Below are 15,899 nucleotides of genomic sequence, written 5' to 3' on the forward strand. Positions count from 1 at the left end.
GCCTGTCTGCTGGCTCCCCCTCCTCCTCCTGCTGGCTCCTCCCCCTCCTTTTCCTCCTGCCGGCTCCTCCTTCCCCTCCTCCTCCTGCCGACCCAACCATTCTTCAACACCCCGGCCAGTGGCTCCAAACAACAAGCAGATCACTGATGCAGTAGACCTGCTGTACCCATTGTTCTTGGAGTCCAGTATAACGATCCTAAAAAAAACACATTTTAAGCAGAAAATGTGAACCTTTGATTGGCCCCTGATAGGCCACTGCATTCGAACCCACTGCATCTTACTGGAAGAGATATTGACTATCTCTAATCAGTCCCTGTCTATCCAAATACTCATAGGTCTGGTCACTTAGAACACTTTCCAATAGCTTTCCCACTACTAATGTCAGGCTCACTAGCCTATAATTTCCTTGTTTATTCTTAGAGCCTTTCCTAAGCAATGGACAGCAACATACCACTTTGCCTTTCTAATTACTTGCTCTATCTACGTCTTAACTTTCAGGGATTCAAGTAAAGGACACACAGGCCTCTTTGAATACTTTGCATTTCCCCAAAAAGGATGACTTTTTCTTCACATTAAATTCCAATTCACTTAATCTGTCCATACCCTAAAGCATTCTGTATGTCATCATTATATGGAACAAATGATTCTGCCTACACTGCAAGCCATTCAGAGCTAAATCCATCTAATATTATAAAATAAAGCACCCTTTAAATAAGAACTAGTTCCCACAATTTACTGTGCCTTTTGCTTATCATCTGGAGGTCAAAACCAGAGAAGAATTCAAGTATCTAGGATCCATAAGACCATAAGAGATAGGAGCAGAATTAGGCCATTTGGCCCATTGAGTCTGCTCCACCATGTAATCAAGGCTGATCCTTTCTTCCCCCACTTCCTCAACCCACTCCCTGTAACCTTTCATGCCCTGTCCAATCAAGAACCCATCAAGCTCTGCCTTAAATACACTTAACGACCTGGTCTCCACAGCTGCCCGTGGTAACAATTTCCACAAATTCACCACCCTCTGGCTAAAGAAGTTTCTCCACATCTCTGTTTTAAATGGAAGCTCCTCTACCGTTAGGCTGTGCCTCCTTGTCTTCGACTCCCCCACTATGGGAAACATCCTTTCCACATCTACTCTGACTAGTCTTTTCAACATTCAAAAGGTTTCAATGAGATCTCCCTTCATCCTTCTAAATTGCAGTGAGTACAGACCCAGAGCAATCAAGTGTGCCTTGTATGAGAACCCTTTCATTCCTGGAATCATCCTTGTGAACCTCCTCTGGAGGCTCTCTAATGTCAGCACATCTTTTCTTAGATAAGGAGCCCAAGACTGTTCACAATACTCAAGGTGAGGCCTCACCAGTGCCTTACAAAGCCTCAGCATCACATCCCTGCTCTTGTATTCTAGACCTCTTGAATGGAATGAATGAATGAATGAATTCATACTTATTCATAACAGCATCCATTGGAGACTTCCATTATGAACATTACTTCTCCGACAACCACGAATGTACACAATAAAGCTGTTTTAGAATTTTATGAGTTAGGCAATTAGTAAGAATCTGGCTTCATCTTTAAGACCAGAACGTTAAAATGCCACAAACCAACAGAAATTTCTTCGGACAATTGTCTGCTTTGCCTTAACACCCACTTACACCATGGTACTACACGACACCAATAAAAGGGAATCAGAGTATGCAGTCCATTACATTTGGGCCTTGTATTCAGAAGCATGAATTAAGCAGCAAGGAAGTTAACAGCTCCTGTATTGCATTTTATCAATGTTTATTCATGAAGAGCTTACTCAGATTTTGTAAACCCCATTTTAGACATTATATGTAATTTATCATATCCTTTAACTTCTGCAGCAAATTTCAGATTTATTTATCACATTTACATAAAAACATGCAGTGAAATGTGTTGTTTCTGTTAACAATCAACATAACCTAGGGATAAGCTTGGGCAGCCCATAAATGTCACCACACATTCAAGATGCACTGTATGAACATTTTAGACTGATGCAAATCCCATATGTGGTGCTTTCATTCATTTTCGAACCATCTGCAATTCTGTGCCTCAGGAGTTTAAAAATTAAGAGGGAGCAGTAGATTTTATTCAAGAGGAGTGGAGTAGCTAGGAAACTGACAAAAAGCCTCTCTCAAGGATACTGGGAAAGTTGCCAACTTTCATTCTATTTAGCGCATTCTATGGGGCAGTGTCAATGACTACAGGAACTTTTGAAAACACCAACTGCCCTTTCTACCATGATTCTGGCCAAACTCTCCAAAACACAGAATTATTCTCATCATCATAAACAGTGGATTGTTCCATAAGTGCAATATTATCTGAACATACTGAGTGAAAAATAATCCAGTCACGTCTCATCTGTGGATCCATGTTGGGGCGTTTTTGGTCAAGTGGACACTTGGGCTGCATCAAGCAACAAGACACAATTAGTTCTGTAATGGAATATTGCTTTAAACCTTACATTGGCTGAAAATTAGGCCTAAAGATTCTCCAACACAGTCCATAACTCTATAACATATGATGAATGGATTTCTGATTCCGTGACCTAGTTGTGAGATTTGTTGGGAATGGAATGGCAAACGGGGGGATAGATAAAAACAGAAGATGCTGGAGATACTCAGCAGTCAGAAAGCATCTGTGGAGAGAAAAATGTATTAATGTTTTAGGTTGAGAACTTTTTATCAACCTGGGCAAAGACAGAAAATTATGAGTGCTTTAAGTTGCAGAAAAGGGGAATGGTGAAGAGAACAAGGAAATACTTGGGATAGGGTAAAGACTAGGAGAGACTGCAAAATTGGTGATGCCGGCCAAGAGAGATCGACAAAACTTGCTAACTGAAGATGATCTGTCCACCTGTCAAGTGCTGATTCATTACAGCACTTTTGGAAGTCCAAACCCTCTAAGACACGTATCCCATCTGTACTTTTAAAAACAAAACATATCTACTCAGATACTGCTGTGCTCAGAGTGTGGTTCAAAACCATGTCCTCTGCTGGCATCCTCCCAGCAATGAATCCCCAGAGGTTTAGTGTGGAGAGGCTGCCTGTGTAGGTTGGTGATAGGTAGGTCAGGGAGAGAAATGCAGCCGCTCAGGGTTCAGATGTGAGACTCAGAGCTGCACCTTAGCCAGCATGGAGATTTCAGGCCACTACTGGGGACTGGCGGCAGCTACTCTACGTGTTCGATGCTCACAATGCTGTGTCGTTGTTCTGCAGAAACCAAGCACAGATTGAGTGATGTCTTAGCAGAAAGCCTCCATTCATTCCACAAGGACAACCCTGATCTTTCAGTTGCCTGACACTCCTCTCCATCCAATTTCAATCTCTGATTTACGTCCCACACATTGTTCCAAATAAGACCAAGAGATAGAACATCATCAGAATTAGCTGGTTGCGATCATGTCATAAAATTAACTCAGGTTTTTCTCTCTGATGACACTGCCTGATCTGCTGGGCAGTTCCAGCACTCTCTTATTTCAAATGTAGCGTGTTGTGCCTCTCACTTCCAGCAATGATTTTGTTTCATTCTCTCCCCCATCTTTTCCTTCAACCCATACAGATCAGATGTAACTAAAAATATCCCTCCTCTCTCAGCCAACACCACTACCATTTGTCTTTTGGTTCCCACCCAATCACAGACAATCCCCTTGACCCCATCCACACAACCCCACCCTCTGTCTTTGCACTATAAACGTTTCTAATTTTGCTTAGTTCTGATGAAAGGTTAAATTGCACCCCTGTCCACCACCAAAATTGTTATAAACACCAGTTATTATTCTGATTCATTCATCAAACAGCAGTTATTTAATTGATACAGTGAGAATATTCTAACTTAAATGATGAAACATATTCATATCTAATATCCTTAGAAAAAAAAGTTTCATTGTAATAAACCTCAATGACACACGCTCAAATTGGGTGTTCATTTATATAGCCTATCTGTTAAAACTTATGAAGATCCTTCCAAACATTGATGACTGTTCCTTAACCAAAACACATTCCCAGAATGTTAATGAAATAAAAAGGTTAATACATTTTTTAAATCACTGAATTTAGGGTTAGTACCAAATGGATTGAAAGTAAATACATTGCTGGAAAATTTTTTAAAAACTCAACTACAGTAAAGAATACTGCAAACAAAATCTATTGGTTCACCTGTTGGAGCTGAGCTTTGGAGATGCGAATGATAGAAGGCAGCTTGGTATTGCCTGGGATGAAGGGTAGCTGCCTGCGACCAGGGGAGCGTGAATTGTTCTCAGCTGACTGGCTCCTGTGCAAATCTGACTGCCTCCTGTGAAGTGGATCCAAATCTGAGGATAACAATGCTACAGGGCTTGGGGGTCGGAAGGGACACTGCTTCCTTGGAGTGTTGGGATGTGGCAAATGAGTTGTGTTCAGCTGTGAGAACATATGGATGGGAATATTGGTGAATTCAAGATCAAGACTGCTTTCCGTATACATGAAAAAATACAAGCACATCAAGAAACACACACACATATTCTCATATACATCCACACATTTCATGCAGTTACAATTCGGTCTGGAGTAATGTTAGTGTTAACAATGGAAAACAGCAATTACAGACATGCAGATTCAACGGTACAACCATGTGATGAATGGATGAAGAATGGCTCTAGCAAAAAGCAAACAAGATGGAAAGCACATTTCTTTTTATTACTAGGTTTTTCATCTCCAGCCTTTTATGCTGCTGTTTAGTCCTGCCCCACCCCCCACCCCCACTTTCCACAGGGATCACTCCCTACACGATTTCCTTGTCCATTTATCCCTCCTCACTTATCTCCTTCCTGGTACTTACCCTTGCAAGAAAAACAAATGCTACAACCTGCCCCTACACTTCCTCCTTCACTACCATTCAGGGCCCTAAACAGTCCATCCAGGTGAGGTGACACTTCACCTGCGAGTCTGTTGGGGTCATAGACTGTGCCTGGTGCTCCCGGTGTGGCCTCCTGTATATTGGTGAGACCCAATGTAGATTGGCAGACTGCTTCGCCGAGCATCTATGCTCCGTTCGCCGGAAAAAGCAGGATCTCCCAATGGCCACCCATTTTAATTCCACTTCCATTTCCACGTCAGTCCATGGACTTCTCTACTACCATGACGTGGCCACACTCAGGTTGGAGGAGTAACACCTTATATTCCGTCTGGGTAGCCTCCAACATGATGGCATGAACATCAATTTCTCCAACTTCCGGTAATGCCCCCGTCCCCCTTCACTATTCCCCATCCCCTTTGCTGTTTCACTTTATCTCCTTATCTGCCTATCACCTCCCTCAGTGCTCCTCCCCCTTTTCTTTCTTCCATGGCCTTCTGTCCTCTCCTATGATTCCCCTTCTCCAGCTCTGCATCTCTTTCACTAACAAACTTCCTAGTCTTTACTTCACCCTCACAGTTTCACCTATCACCTTGTGTTTTTTTCCTCCCCTCAACTTCTTACCCTGACTCATCTTTCTTTCTCCAGTTCTGCCGAAGGGACTCTGCCTGAAATGTCGACTGTACTCTTTTCCATAGATGCTGCCTGGCCTGCTGAGTTCCCCAGCATTGTGTGTGTTGCTCGGATTTCCAGCACTTGCAGATTTTCTCGTTTTAAACTGCTCTATTGCTGGGAAATAATTTCACAAAAGCTGAGAGATCAACAACTCCCTCATGTGGTCATTCTTTATTTCCAAGCTTTTTAAGGTCAAATAATATCACAGGTGAACATTAGGGTAAATAATATCTGTATTTATCAAGTACTAGTATGAGTGAAAACACATTTACGTTCTCCTCTTTCTTATGGCAGCCTGCATGGCATCAACAAAGTCAGAGTTGAGACTGACTTCCATAACATAGACTTTTGCTGAACCAAAAACAAAACACTAGAGAACTCCAATTGCAGCATGTAAAATATCTTCCATTTTCATCCCCTCCTCTGAGTCTTTCATGATTTTCATTTCATCGTCTTCCATTGCCAGCAAAAATAAGCTCTACAATACATATTAGAGAAAATATTGCCATTTAATGATTCTGAAGGGATTATTGAAATTTGTTTGCTATTCTGACAAAACTGTAAAAATGTTAAAATAAATTTCCTGGCACACAAAAAATGAGATTGAGTTGGTCAATTGAGCCATGGATTGCTGATGAATTAAGGACATGGTCTAAAGCAGCAACCTGCTGCAATTGAAAAAACCGCTCTGTGTAGATAAACAGATTTGAAAATTATTTTTCTGTTAGCATTATAGTCAAAGTTCCTGCAGCATGCATTACAAAGGTTATGAGCTGTATTTCAAAACTGACCTTACAATTTGTTTTTAATTTTAAGAAAACTCCACGGCCACTGCAATATTTTTGCTCTGACTTAATATTTATGGTGTTGTTTAATAACTTTTGCCTATTAAACTCTCAGCAAGTAAGTCATAAAAGCCTAATGTCAAATGATCTGCAATGACAATAGCTTTATTTTTAAACTGAATCTCAATTGCTTTCATACTCATGCGATTCATTTGCTATATACATTAACAGTTTGGGTATGAATACAAGGATAAGATGAATAAGTTTGCAGATGACATGAAAATTGGCATCACTGTTGATCGTGAAGATAGTCAGAGGTTACAAAATAATGTTGATAAGCAGATAGAGCAATGGTAGATGGAATTTAAGTTGGATAAGTGTGAGGTAATGCAATTTGGGAGGACTAATAGGGCAGAGCGTATGCAGAAGGCGCTACAGGAGCCTCTACTCCTGCACCAGCAGGCACAGGAAGAGCTTCTTCCCTGAGGCTGTGACCCTGCTGAACCTCACATCACAGTGCTAAGCAGTATTGCACCCATACTGTACTGTCTCAGTACTTTTATATTTGCGTGCTGTAGCACTTACTTTTTATTCGCAGTTACTTCGCAAATAGCACTATTCTTCGCATTTCTGGTTAGATGCTAACTGCATTTCATTGGCCTTGTACCTGTACTCAGCACAATGACAATAAAGTTGAATCTAATCTAATAAATACAGGGCTTCACAGTGTCAGTTAGGACAAAGGGATCTCAGTGCACAAGATCAGAGATTGGTGAAGGGGCAGCACAGGCGGATAAGGTAGTGAAGAAGGTATACAATATAAGAGGAGGGAAGTTATATTATAACTTCCCAAAACATTGCTTAAGGTATAACGGGAGAATGTACAGTTTTGGTTGCGGCACCATAGGAAGGACAAGATGACACAATAAAGCATGCAGGGAGTGTCGCCTGGGATGGAACATCTCAGTTACGAGTATAGGCTAGGTTTGTTTTCCTTGGATCAAAGGAGATTGAGTGGGTGGGGAAAAGCTGACAGCAGTTGACAGTTAGGCAGGCAAGATGAAGGAGAATCTTAAGGGTTTCTACAGATATATTAAAAGCAAGAGGATTGCAAGGGACAAAATTGGTCCTCTGGAAGATCAGAATGTCAATGGGAGGCAAGTGCAGAAATTGCAAGGACCCTAGCAGAGATATTTAAATCATCCTCAGCAACAGGTGAGGTACTGGGGGATTGGAGGATAGACATTTTCTCCCTCACTGTTCAACAAAAGCTCTAAACATAAACCAGGAGATTATAGGCCAGTGAGCCTGATATCAGTAGTGGGAAAGTTATTGGAAGGTATTCTAAGGGGCCGAATATATGAGTATTTGGATAGACATGGACTGATCAGGAATAGTCAGCATGGCTTTGTGCATGGTAGGTTGTGACTAACCAAACTTACCGAGCTTTTGAGGAAGTTACAAGAAAAGTTGATGAAGGCAATACAGTGAGTGTCAACAGGGACTTTAGTAAGGCATTTGACAAGGTTCCCATGGGAAGTTGGTCATGAAGGTTCAGACCCTTGGCATTCAAGGTGATGCAGTAAGTTGGATTAGACATTGGCTTTGTGGAAGAAGTCAGAGAGTGGTGGTAGATAGTTGCCTCTCTGATTGGAGGTCTTTGACAGTGGAGAGCTGCAGGGATTGGTGCTGGGCCCATTGTTGTTTGATATCTGTATCAGTGATCAGGGATGATAATAAGGTTAACTGGATCAGCAGATTTGCTTCTGACACCAAGACTGGGAATGTAGTGGACAGCAAGGAAGATCTGGAAGAATGGCAGATGGAATTTAATGCAGACAGGTGCAAGGTTTTGCACTTCAATAGGAACAACAAAGGTAGGTCTTACACTGTGAACTGTAAGGCACTGAGGAGTGCGGTAGAACAAAGGGATCTGGGAATACAGGTCTCTAATTCACTGAAAGTGGAGTCACAGGTAGATAAGCTTTTGGCATACTGGCCTTCACAAATCAAAGTACTGAGTACAGGAAATGGGATGCTATGTTGATCCCCCACCAAGCACATCTTTCCCTCCCCTCCCCATTTTCTGTTCTCCACAGGGGTCACTCCCTATGCAACTCTCTTATCCATTTGTCCCTCCCCACTGATCTCCTTCTTGGCACTTATCCTTGCAAGCGGAACAAGTGCTACACCTGTCCCTACACCTCCCCCCTCACTGCCATTCAGGGCTCTAAACAGTTCTTCCAGGTGAGGTGACACTTCACCTGTGAGTCTGTTGGGGTCATATATGGTGTTCGGTGCTCTCCGCACATCGATGACACCCAATGTAGATTAGGAGACCACTTCGCTGAGCACCTACACTCCGTATGCCAAAACAAGCGAGATCTCCCAGTGGCCACCCATTTTAATTCCACTTCCTATTCTCATTCTGATATGTCCATCCATGGCCTCCTCCACTGTTGTGATGAAGCCTCACTTAGATAGGAGGAACAACACCTTATATTCCATTTGGGTAGCCTCTAACCTGATGGCATAAACATTGATTTCTCAAGCTTCAGGTAATGCCCCCCTCCACCATTTCCCATCCCCTTTTTCCTCCCTCATCTCCTTGGCCACCCATGGACTTTCTCTGGTGCTCCTCCCCCCCTTTTTTTCCATTCTGTCTTCTTTCTCTGGTGCTCCTCCCCCCTTTTTTTTCCATTCTGTCTTTTTTTTCCTTCTGTCTCTTTCACCAATTAACTTCCCAACTCTTTAATTCATCCTTCCCCCTACAGGTTTCACCTATCACCTTGCGTTTCTCTCTCCCTTCCACCATCTTTTAAATCTACTCCTCAACTTTCTTTTCTCTCGTCCTGCCGAAGAGTTGCAGTCCAAAATGTCAGCTGTATTCTTTTCTTAGATGCTGCCTGGCTTGCTGAGTTCCTCCAGCATTTTGTGTGTGTTGCTTGGATTTCCAGCATCTGTAAATTTTCTCGTTTGTTATGTTGAAGGTGTATAAGACATTGGTGAGACCTAAATTGTTGTATTGTGTGCAGTTTTGGTCACCTACCTATTGGAAAGATGGACAGTAAATAAGGTTGAAAGAGTACAGAGAAAACTTATAAGCATTTTGCTGGAACTGGAGATCATGAGTTATAAGGAAAGATCCAATAGGTTAGGTCAGTATTCTTTAGAACGTCGAAGATTGAGAGGAGATTTGATAGAGGTATACAAAATCATTTTGGGTATAGGGAGGGTAAATACAAGACAGCTTTTTCCACTAAGGTTGGGTGGAACTACAACCAGAGGGCATGGCTTAAAGTTGAAAGGTAAGAAGTTTAAGGGGAACTCAAAGAAAACTTCTTCAGAGGGTCGTGAGAGTGTGGTTATGAGCTGCCAGTGCAAGCAGTGCACGTGAGCTCAATTTCAACGTTTAAGAGAAGTTTAGATAGGTACATAGATGGGAGGGGAGTGGAGGGCTATGATCCGGGTGCAGGTTGATGGGACTAAGCAGTTTAAATAGTTTGCCATGGACTAGATGGGCTGAAGAGCCTGTGATTCGATGACTTAAAATCCAAAATAAAGAGAGAAAATCCTCTAACTTTTCAGTATGGCAGGCAGATTCTGTCCAGCAGATCAATCACCTTTGAAGAGAACTCTTGATATGTTAACTCAGATTTTTTTGTCTCTCTCAGGTGCTAAGTATTTCCAACCTTCTAAACTTGAGATATAATTAGTGTTGACTGAGCACAGATAAATTTGTGCTCCCTGAATAAATGACCATTTCAACCACTGAAAAGTCAGTGGGGCAGAATCTACTGAATAGTTACAGGATTTTATGTTCTTATTTTAGATTTCCAGTCTCTGTAATCCCAAAAACAAGAGAAAATCTGCAGATGCTGGAAATCCAAGCAACACACACAAAATGCTGGAGGAACTCAGTAGGCCAGGCAGCATCTAGGAAAAGAATACAGTTGACATTTTGAGCTGAAACCCTTCGGCGCGACTGAGAAAAAAAGCTGAGGAGTAGATTTAAAACATGGGGGGGGAGGGGAGAGAGAAAAACCAGATGATAGGTAAAACTTGAAGCGGGAGAGATGAAGTAAAGAGCTGGGAAGTTGATTGGTGAAAAAGACAGGAGGCCATGGAAGAAAGAAAAAGGGGGAAGGGGCACCAGAGGGAGGTGATGGGCAGGCAAGGAGAAGAGGTGAGAGGGGGAAAAGGGGGTGGGAAATGCAGAAGTGGGGGGGGGGGGGGAGATTGGAGTCATTACCGGAATTTTGAGAAATCAATGTTCATGCCATCAGGTTGGAGGCTACCCCAAACAGAATATAAGGTGCTGTTCCGCCAATCTAAGTGTGGCCTCATCACGACAGTGGAAGAGGCCATGGATGGACATATTGGAATGGGAATGGAAAGTAGAAATAAAATTGGTGGCCACTGGAAGATCCCTCTTGTTTGGCAGATGAAGTGTAGATTCTTGGTGAAGCGGTCTCCCAATCTACATCAGGTCTCGCTGATGTACAGGAGGTCACACTGGGAGCACCAAACACAGTATATGACATCAACAGGCTCACAGGTGAAGTGTCACCACACCTGGAAGGACTGTTTAGGGCCTTGAATGGTTGTGAGGGAGGTGATGTCGGGGCAGGTGTGTCACTTGTTCTGCTTGCAAGGATAAATGCCAGAAGGGAGATCAGTGGGGAGGGACGAATGGACAAGGGAGTCGCGTAGGGAGCGATCGCTGCGGAAAGCAGAAAGTGGGGGGGGAGGAGGGAATGAGGTGTTTGGTGGTGGGATCCATTGGAGGTGGTGGAAGTTTCAGAGGATTATATGCTGGACGTGGAGACTAGTGGGGTGGTAGGTGAGGACAAGAGGACAACTTCCACCCTGCCCTCAAATTCATCTGGTCCATTTCTGACACCTCCCTTTCTTTTCTCGACCTCACTGTCTCTATCTCCGGAGACAGCTTATCCACAGATGTCTATTACAAACCCACGGACTCTCACAGCTACCTAGACTACACCTTGTCCCACCCTAAACTTGCAAAAATGCCACCCCCTTCTCTCAATTCCTCTGTCTCCGCCGCATCTGCTCTCAGGATGAGGCTTCTTATTCTAGAAAGAAGGAGCTGTCCTCCATTTTCAAAGAAAGGGTCTTCCCTTCCTCCACCAGCAATGCTGCCCTCAACCATATCTCTTCCATTTTACGCAAATCTGCTCTTACCCCATCCTCCTGCTACCCTACCAGTGGTAAGGTTCCTCGTCTTCACCTGCCACACCACCAGCCTCCGCATCCAACACATGATTCACTGAAACTTCCGCCACCTCCAATGGGATCCCACCACCAAGCACATCATTCCCTCACTTTCTGCTTTCTTAAGCGATCGCTCCCTACGCATCTCCCTTGTCCATATGTCCCTCCCCACTGATGTCCCTCCTGACACTTATCCTTGCAAGCAGAACAAGTGCTGCACCTGCCCCTACGCCTCCTCCCTCACTATCATTAAGGGCCACAAACAGTCCTTCCAGGTGATTGAGGTGACAATTCACCTGTGAGTCTGTTGGGGTCATGTACTGAGTTCGGTGCTCCCGTGTGGCCTTCTATACATCGGTGAAACCTGACGTAGACTGGGAGACTGCTTCGCTGAGTATCTACATTCTGTTCACCAGAACATGCGTGATCTCCCAGTGGCCACCCATTTTGATTCTGCTTTGCATTCCCATATGTTCATCCATGTCCTCCTCCACTATTGTGATAAGGCCACATTTAGGTTGAAGGAACAATACTTTATATTCCATTTAGGTAGCCTCCAACCTGATGGCATGAACCTTGATTTCTCAAACTTCCGGTAATGCCCCCCAAACCCTCCCCCTTCCTTTTCCTCATCTCCTTGCCTGCCCATCACCACCCTCTGGCGCTCCTCCCCCCTTTTTCTTTCTCCCACAGCCTTCTATCTCTTTCACCAATCAACTTCCCAGCTCTTGACTTCATCCCTCCCCCTCATGGATTCACCTATCACCTGGTGTTTCTCTCTCCCCTCCCCCCACCTTTTAAATCTATTCCTCGGCATTTTTTCTTCAGTCCTACCAAAGGGTTTGCCCTGAAACATCAACTGTAATTTTTCCACAGATGCTGCTTGGCCTGCTGAGTTCCTCCAGCATTTTGTGTGTCTTACTCTGTAATTATTTGCTTTTTGTAAACTTTAAATCTATCCAGTTTGAATACTTCAGCCTTGCACTTATTACACAAGGAATTTTTCTTTTAAATTTTTTGAATCCTGAGCTTAATCTTCCAACCTTGCTCTTGCTCAAGAATTGAGTCCCTTACCTCAGGCCTCAATGAAAGTACATTTCTTCTATAACCTTTCCTAGATCATCATATCCTCCCTAACAGTGCTAGGAATCAAATATAATACTTCTATTGAGGTACAACAATAGCGTTTCTTTTTCCCTGTACTGATGAAGGGTTTCAGCCAAAATCATCAACAGCTTATTCTTCTCCATAGATGCTGATGATTTGCTGAGATCCTCCAGCATTTTGTGTTTGTTACTCTGGATTTCCAGCATCTGCAGAATCTCTTGTATTCAGCATAATTTCCTTAGTTTTGCAGCCTACACCCCAATGTCACACAACACAGACTCAGGCCATTCAGCTTATCATATCCATGCTGGCCAGTGAGTACCCATCTTTCAATACTGTTACAACATTTCAACAGCAGATGTCATTTCACTGGCTCTTCACTCATCCCTGGAACATCTGGACAATGAAGGTGCATACATCAGGATGCTCGTCATTGTCTACAGTTCAGCATTCAACACCATCATTGCCACAAGCTTCAATACCTAGTTGTGCAACTGGATCCTCGATTTCCTTGATAAATTATGTAAAAGGCTATTACGGTCAGTTAAACATTGAAGCCTGTTTTTCTGCAAGACACCGCTGATGATCAACAGATGTGCTAATCTTGTTATTCAATGTTGAGCAATATTTCTTCTTGAAGTTAGGCAGTTAGTGTTTCAGGGTCCTTGTCTCTTTGTGCAGTCATGCACATAGATAAGATCGGCTCCAGCCTGTCCTGTGTTGAGGGTATCTGAGCAACTATATCTATTCTGCAAGAGGAACTGCCAGTTAGTTGGTGGACCGAGCAGGAACAGTCACAGACTGTTCCTGTTTGAGTGACTAACCGAAGTGCCCCAGAGGCTTTGAATAAAGAGTTTGTACTTATATGGTCTCTGAGTGAGTTTACCCGGATTCCACTTCCACATCCTCACTTGCAGTCAATTGGATTGGCAACAACATCACTATCAGCACAGGTGCACCACAAGGTCATGTACGTATTCCCCTGCTCTACTTACAACTGTGAAGCTAAGTGCAGCTTTAATGTTGTACTTAAGTTTGCTTACAACATCACTGCTGTTGGCTGAATCACAGGTGGTGATGAATTGATATAAAGGGAGATTGAAAATTTGGTTGAATGGTGCCACATCACTCACTCAACATCAGCAAAATCAAGGAGCTGATTATTGACTACAGGAGGTGGAAACCGGAGATCCATGAGCCAGTCCTCATCAGTGGATCAGAGAAGGAAAGGGTCAGCAACTTTAAATTCCTTGGCGTTATCATGTCGGAAGATCTGTCCTGGGACCAGCATGTACGTGCCATTACAAAGAAGGCACCGCAAGGCCTTTACTTTCTTAGAAGTTTATGAAGATTCGGCATGTTATCTAAAACTCTGAAAATGTTCTATAGATGCACAGTGGAGAGTTTCTTGACTGGCTGCATCACCAAGGAGCACCAATGCCCAGGAACAGAAATACCTACCAAAGGAAGTGGATACAGCTCAGTTCATCATGGGAAAAGCCCTCCCTACCACTGAGCACATTGACAAGGTCAACGGTGGGAAGGGAAGATGGTAGCGCAACGCAGCTCGCAGCGGCCACTCTGGTGGTGATGTCTGTTATTTGTCAAGTAGGGTGCCGTGCACAATCCTGATTTGATGGAAACGGACGTGAGAGCATGGAGGAATATCTAGTGAAACTTCTGAAATGCCTGCTTCGCTGCTGCTGCTACTGTGTGGTCCGGAATCTCCAAGGAAGGCCCCGAGTCCTCGGCTTTGCTTGTTGCTCAGCGGCCGGGGCGGGGTCGAAGTGCTTGGCAGAGGATGGTGCTCGGAAAGGCTGTGTCAGAGGCTCAAAGTTTTTGGATTGACTCAGAGTCCGCTGTGGTCAGGTGCTTCCAACGGTGCGGCATTGGCAAGTTAGTGGCGCTTGGAGGATCATGGCAGGGAGAGTTTCTCCCTTCTGCCGCCTGCGTGAGATGATGATTCTATCGGGACTTTGAGACTTTTTTTTTATCATGTCCATGGTCTGCTCTTTATCAAATTATGGTATTGCTTTGTACTGCTGTAACTATATGTTATAATTATGTGGTTTTGTCAGTTTTAGCCTTGGTTTGTCCTGTGTTTTCTCGTGATATCATTCTGGAGGAACATTGTATCATTTTTTAATGCATGCATTTCTAAATGACAATAAACAAGGACTGAGTGTCCTCATAATCTAAAAAAAAGGTACACTGCCACAAGAAAGCAGCATCCATCAAGGACCTTCACCATCCAGATTATGTTCTCTTCTCACTGCTGCCACTGGGAAGGAGTTACAGGAGTTTTAGGTCTCACACTACCAGGTTCAGTACAATATTACTCTTCAACCATCCTCGATAGCCTCAACACTGAACTGATTCCATAGCCTCTGGACTCACTTTTAAGGACTCTACAACTCACGTTCTCAGTATGTGTGTATGTGTGTATGTACGTATCAATTATTGCCTTGTTTTCCTGTATTTGCAGTTTAGCAAACAACTAATATGCAAAAGAAGACAATCTTTGTGTAGGTTTTTTATTGAGTCTATTTATTTCTTTGCTGTACTGCAAATGCCTGCAAGAAAATGAATCTAAGAATTGTATATGGTGATGTATACATATTTTGATAATAAATTTACTTTGAACTTTGAAATCCTTCCAAACTAGGCACTAAGTGCTTGTCTAGACACTGGAACACCATCAGTGACTGCTTCTACCATTCTCTTTGGCATTGAAATCCAGGTACTTGCTACTCCATTGGTGAAAAAAAAATCTTCCTCAGATTGATAGGATGCAGAAGTGGGCTGAGAAGTGGCAGATGGAGTTCAACCCAGAGAAGTGTGAGGTGGTACACTTTGGAAGGACAAACTCCAAGGCAGAGTACAAAGTAAATGCAGGATACTTGGTAGTGTGGAGGAGCAGAAGGATCTGGGGGTACATGTCCACAGATCCCTGAAAGTTGCCTCACAGGTAGATCGGGCAGTTAAGAAAGCTTATGGGGTGTTAGCTTTCATAAGTCGAGGGATAAAGTTTAAGAGTTGCGTGGTAATGATGCAGCTCTATAAAACTCCGGTTAGGCCACACTTGCAGTTGTGTCCAGTTCTGGTCGCCTCACTATAAGAAGGATGTGGAAGCATTGGAAAGGGTACAGAGGAGATTTACCAGGATGCTGCCTGGTTTAGAGAGTATGGATTATGATCAGAGATTAAGGGAGCTAGGGCTTTACTTTTTGGAGAGAAGGG

At 43.4% G+C, this 15,899-nt stretch overlaps 1 protein-coding gene across 5 annotated transcripts in view; it reads right to left on the reverse strand.

Annotated features, from left to right (window-relative positions):
- LOC140200513 (tau-tubulin kinase 2-like) overlaps positions 1 to 15,899 on the reverse strand; it is a 179,979-nt gene that overhangs the window by 29,503 nt on the left and 134,577 nt on the right. For 4 of the 5 annotated variants that reach the window (XM_072263978.1, XM_072263971.1, XM_072264003.1 and 1 more), the window contains one exon: positions 4,182 to 4,424. The exons of the other annotated variant lie outside the window; for it this stretch is intronic. In XM_072263978.1, the coding sequence (XP_072120079.1) occupies positions 4,182 to 4,424 (243 nt within the window). The remainder of the gene's footprint in view (positions 1 to 4,181; positions 4,425 to 15,899) is intronic. 5 annotated transcript variants of the gene reach the window in all.

The sequence above is a fragment of the Mobula birostris genome, chromosome 1 (assembly GCF_030028105.1).
Source record: "Mobula birostris isolate sMobBir1 chromosome 1, sMobBir1.hap1, whole genome shotgun sequence".
Taxonomy (NCBI): Eukaryota; Metazoa; Chordata; class Chondrichthyes; order Myliobatiformes; family Myliobatidae; genus Mobula; species Mobula birostris.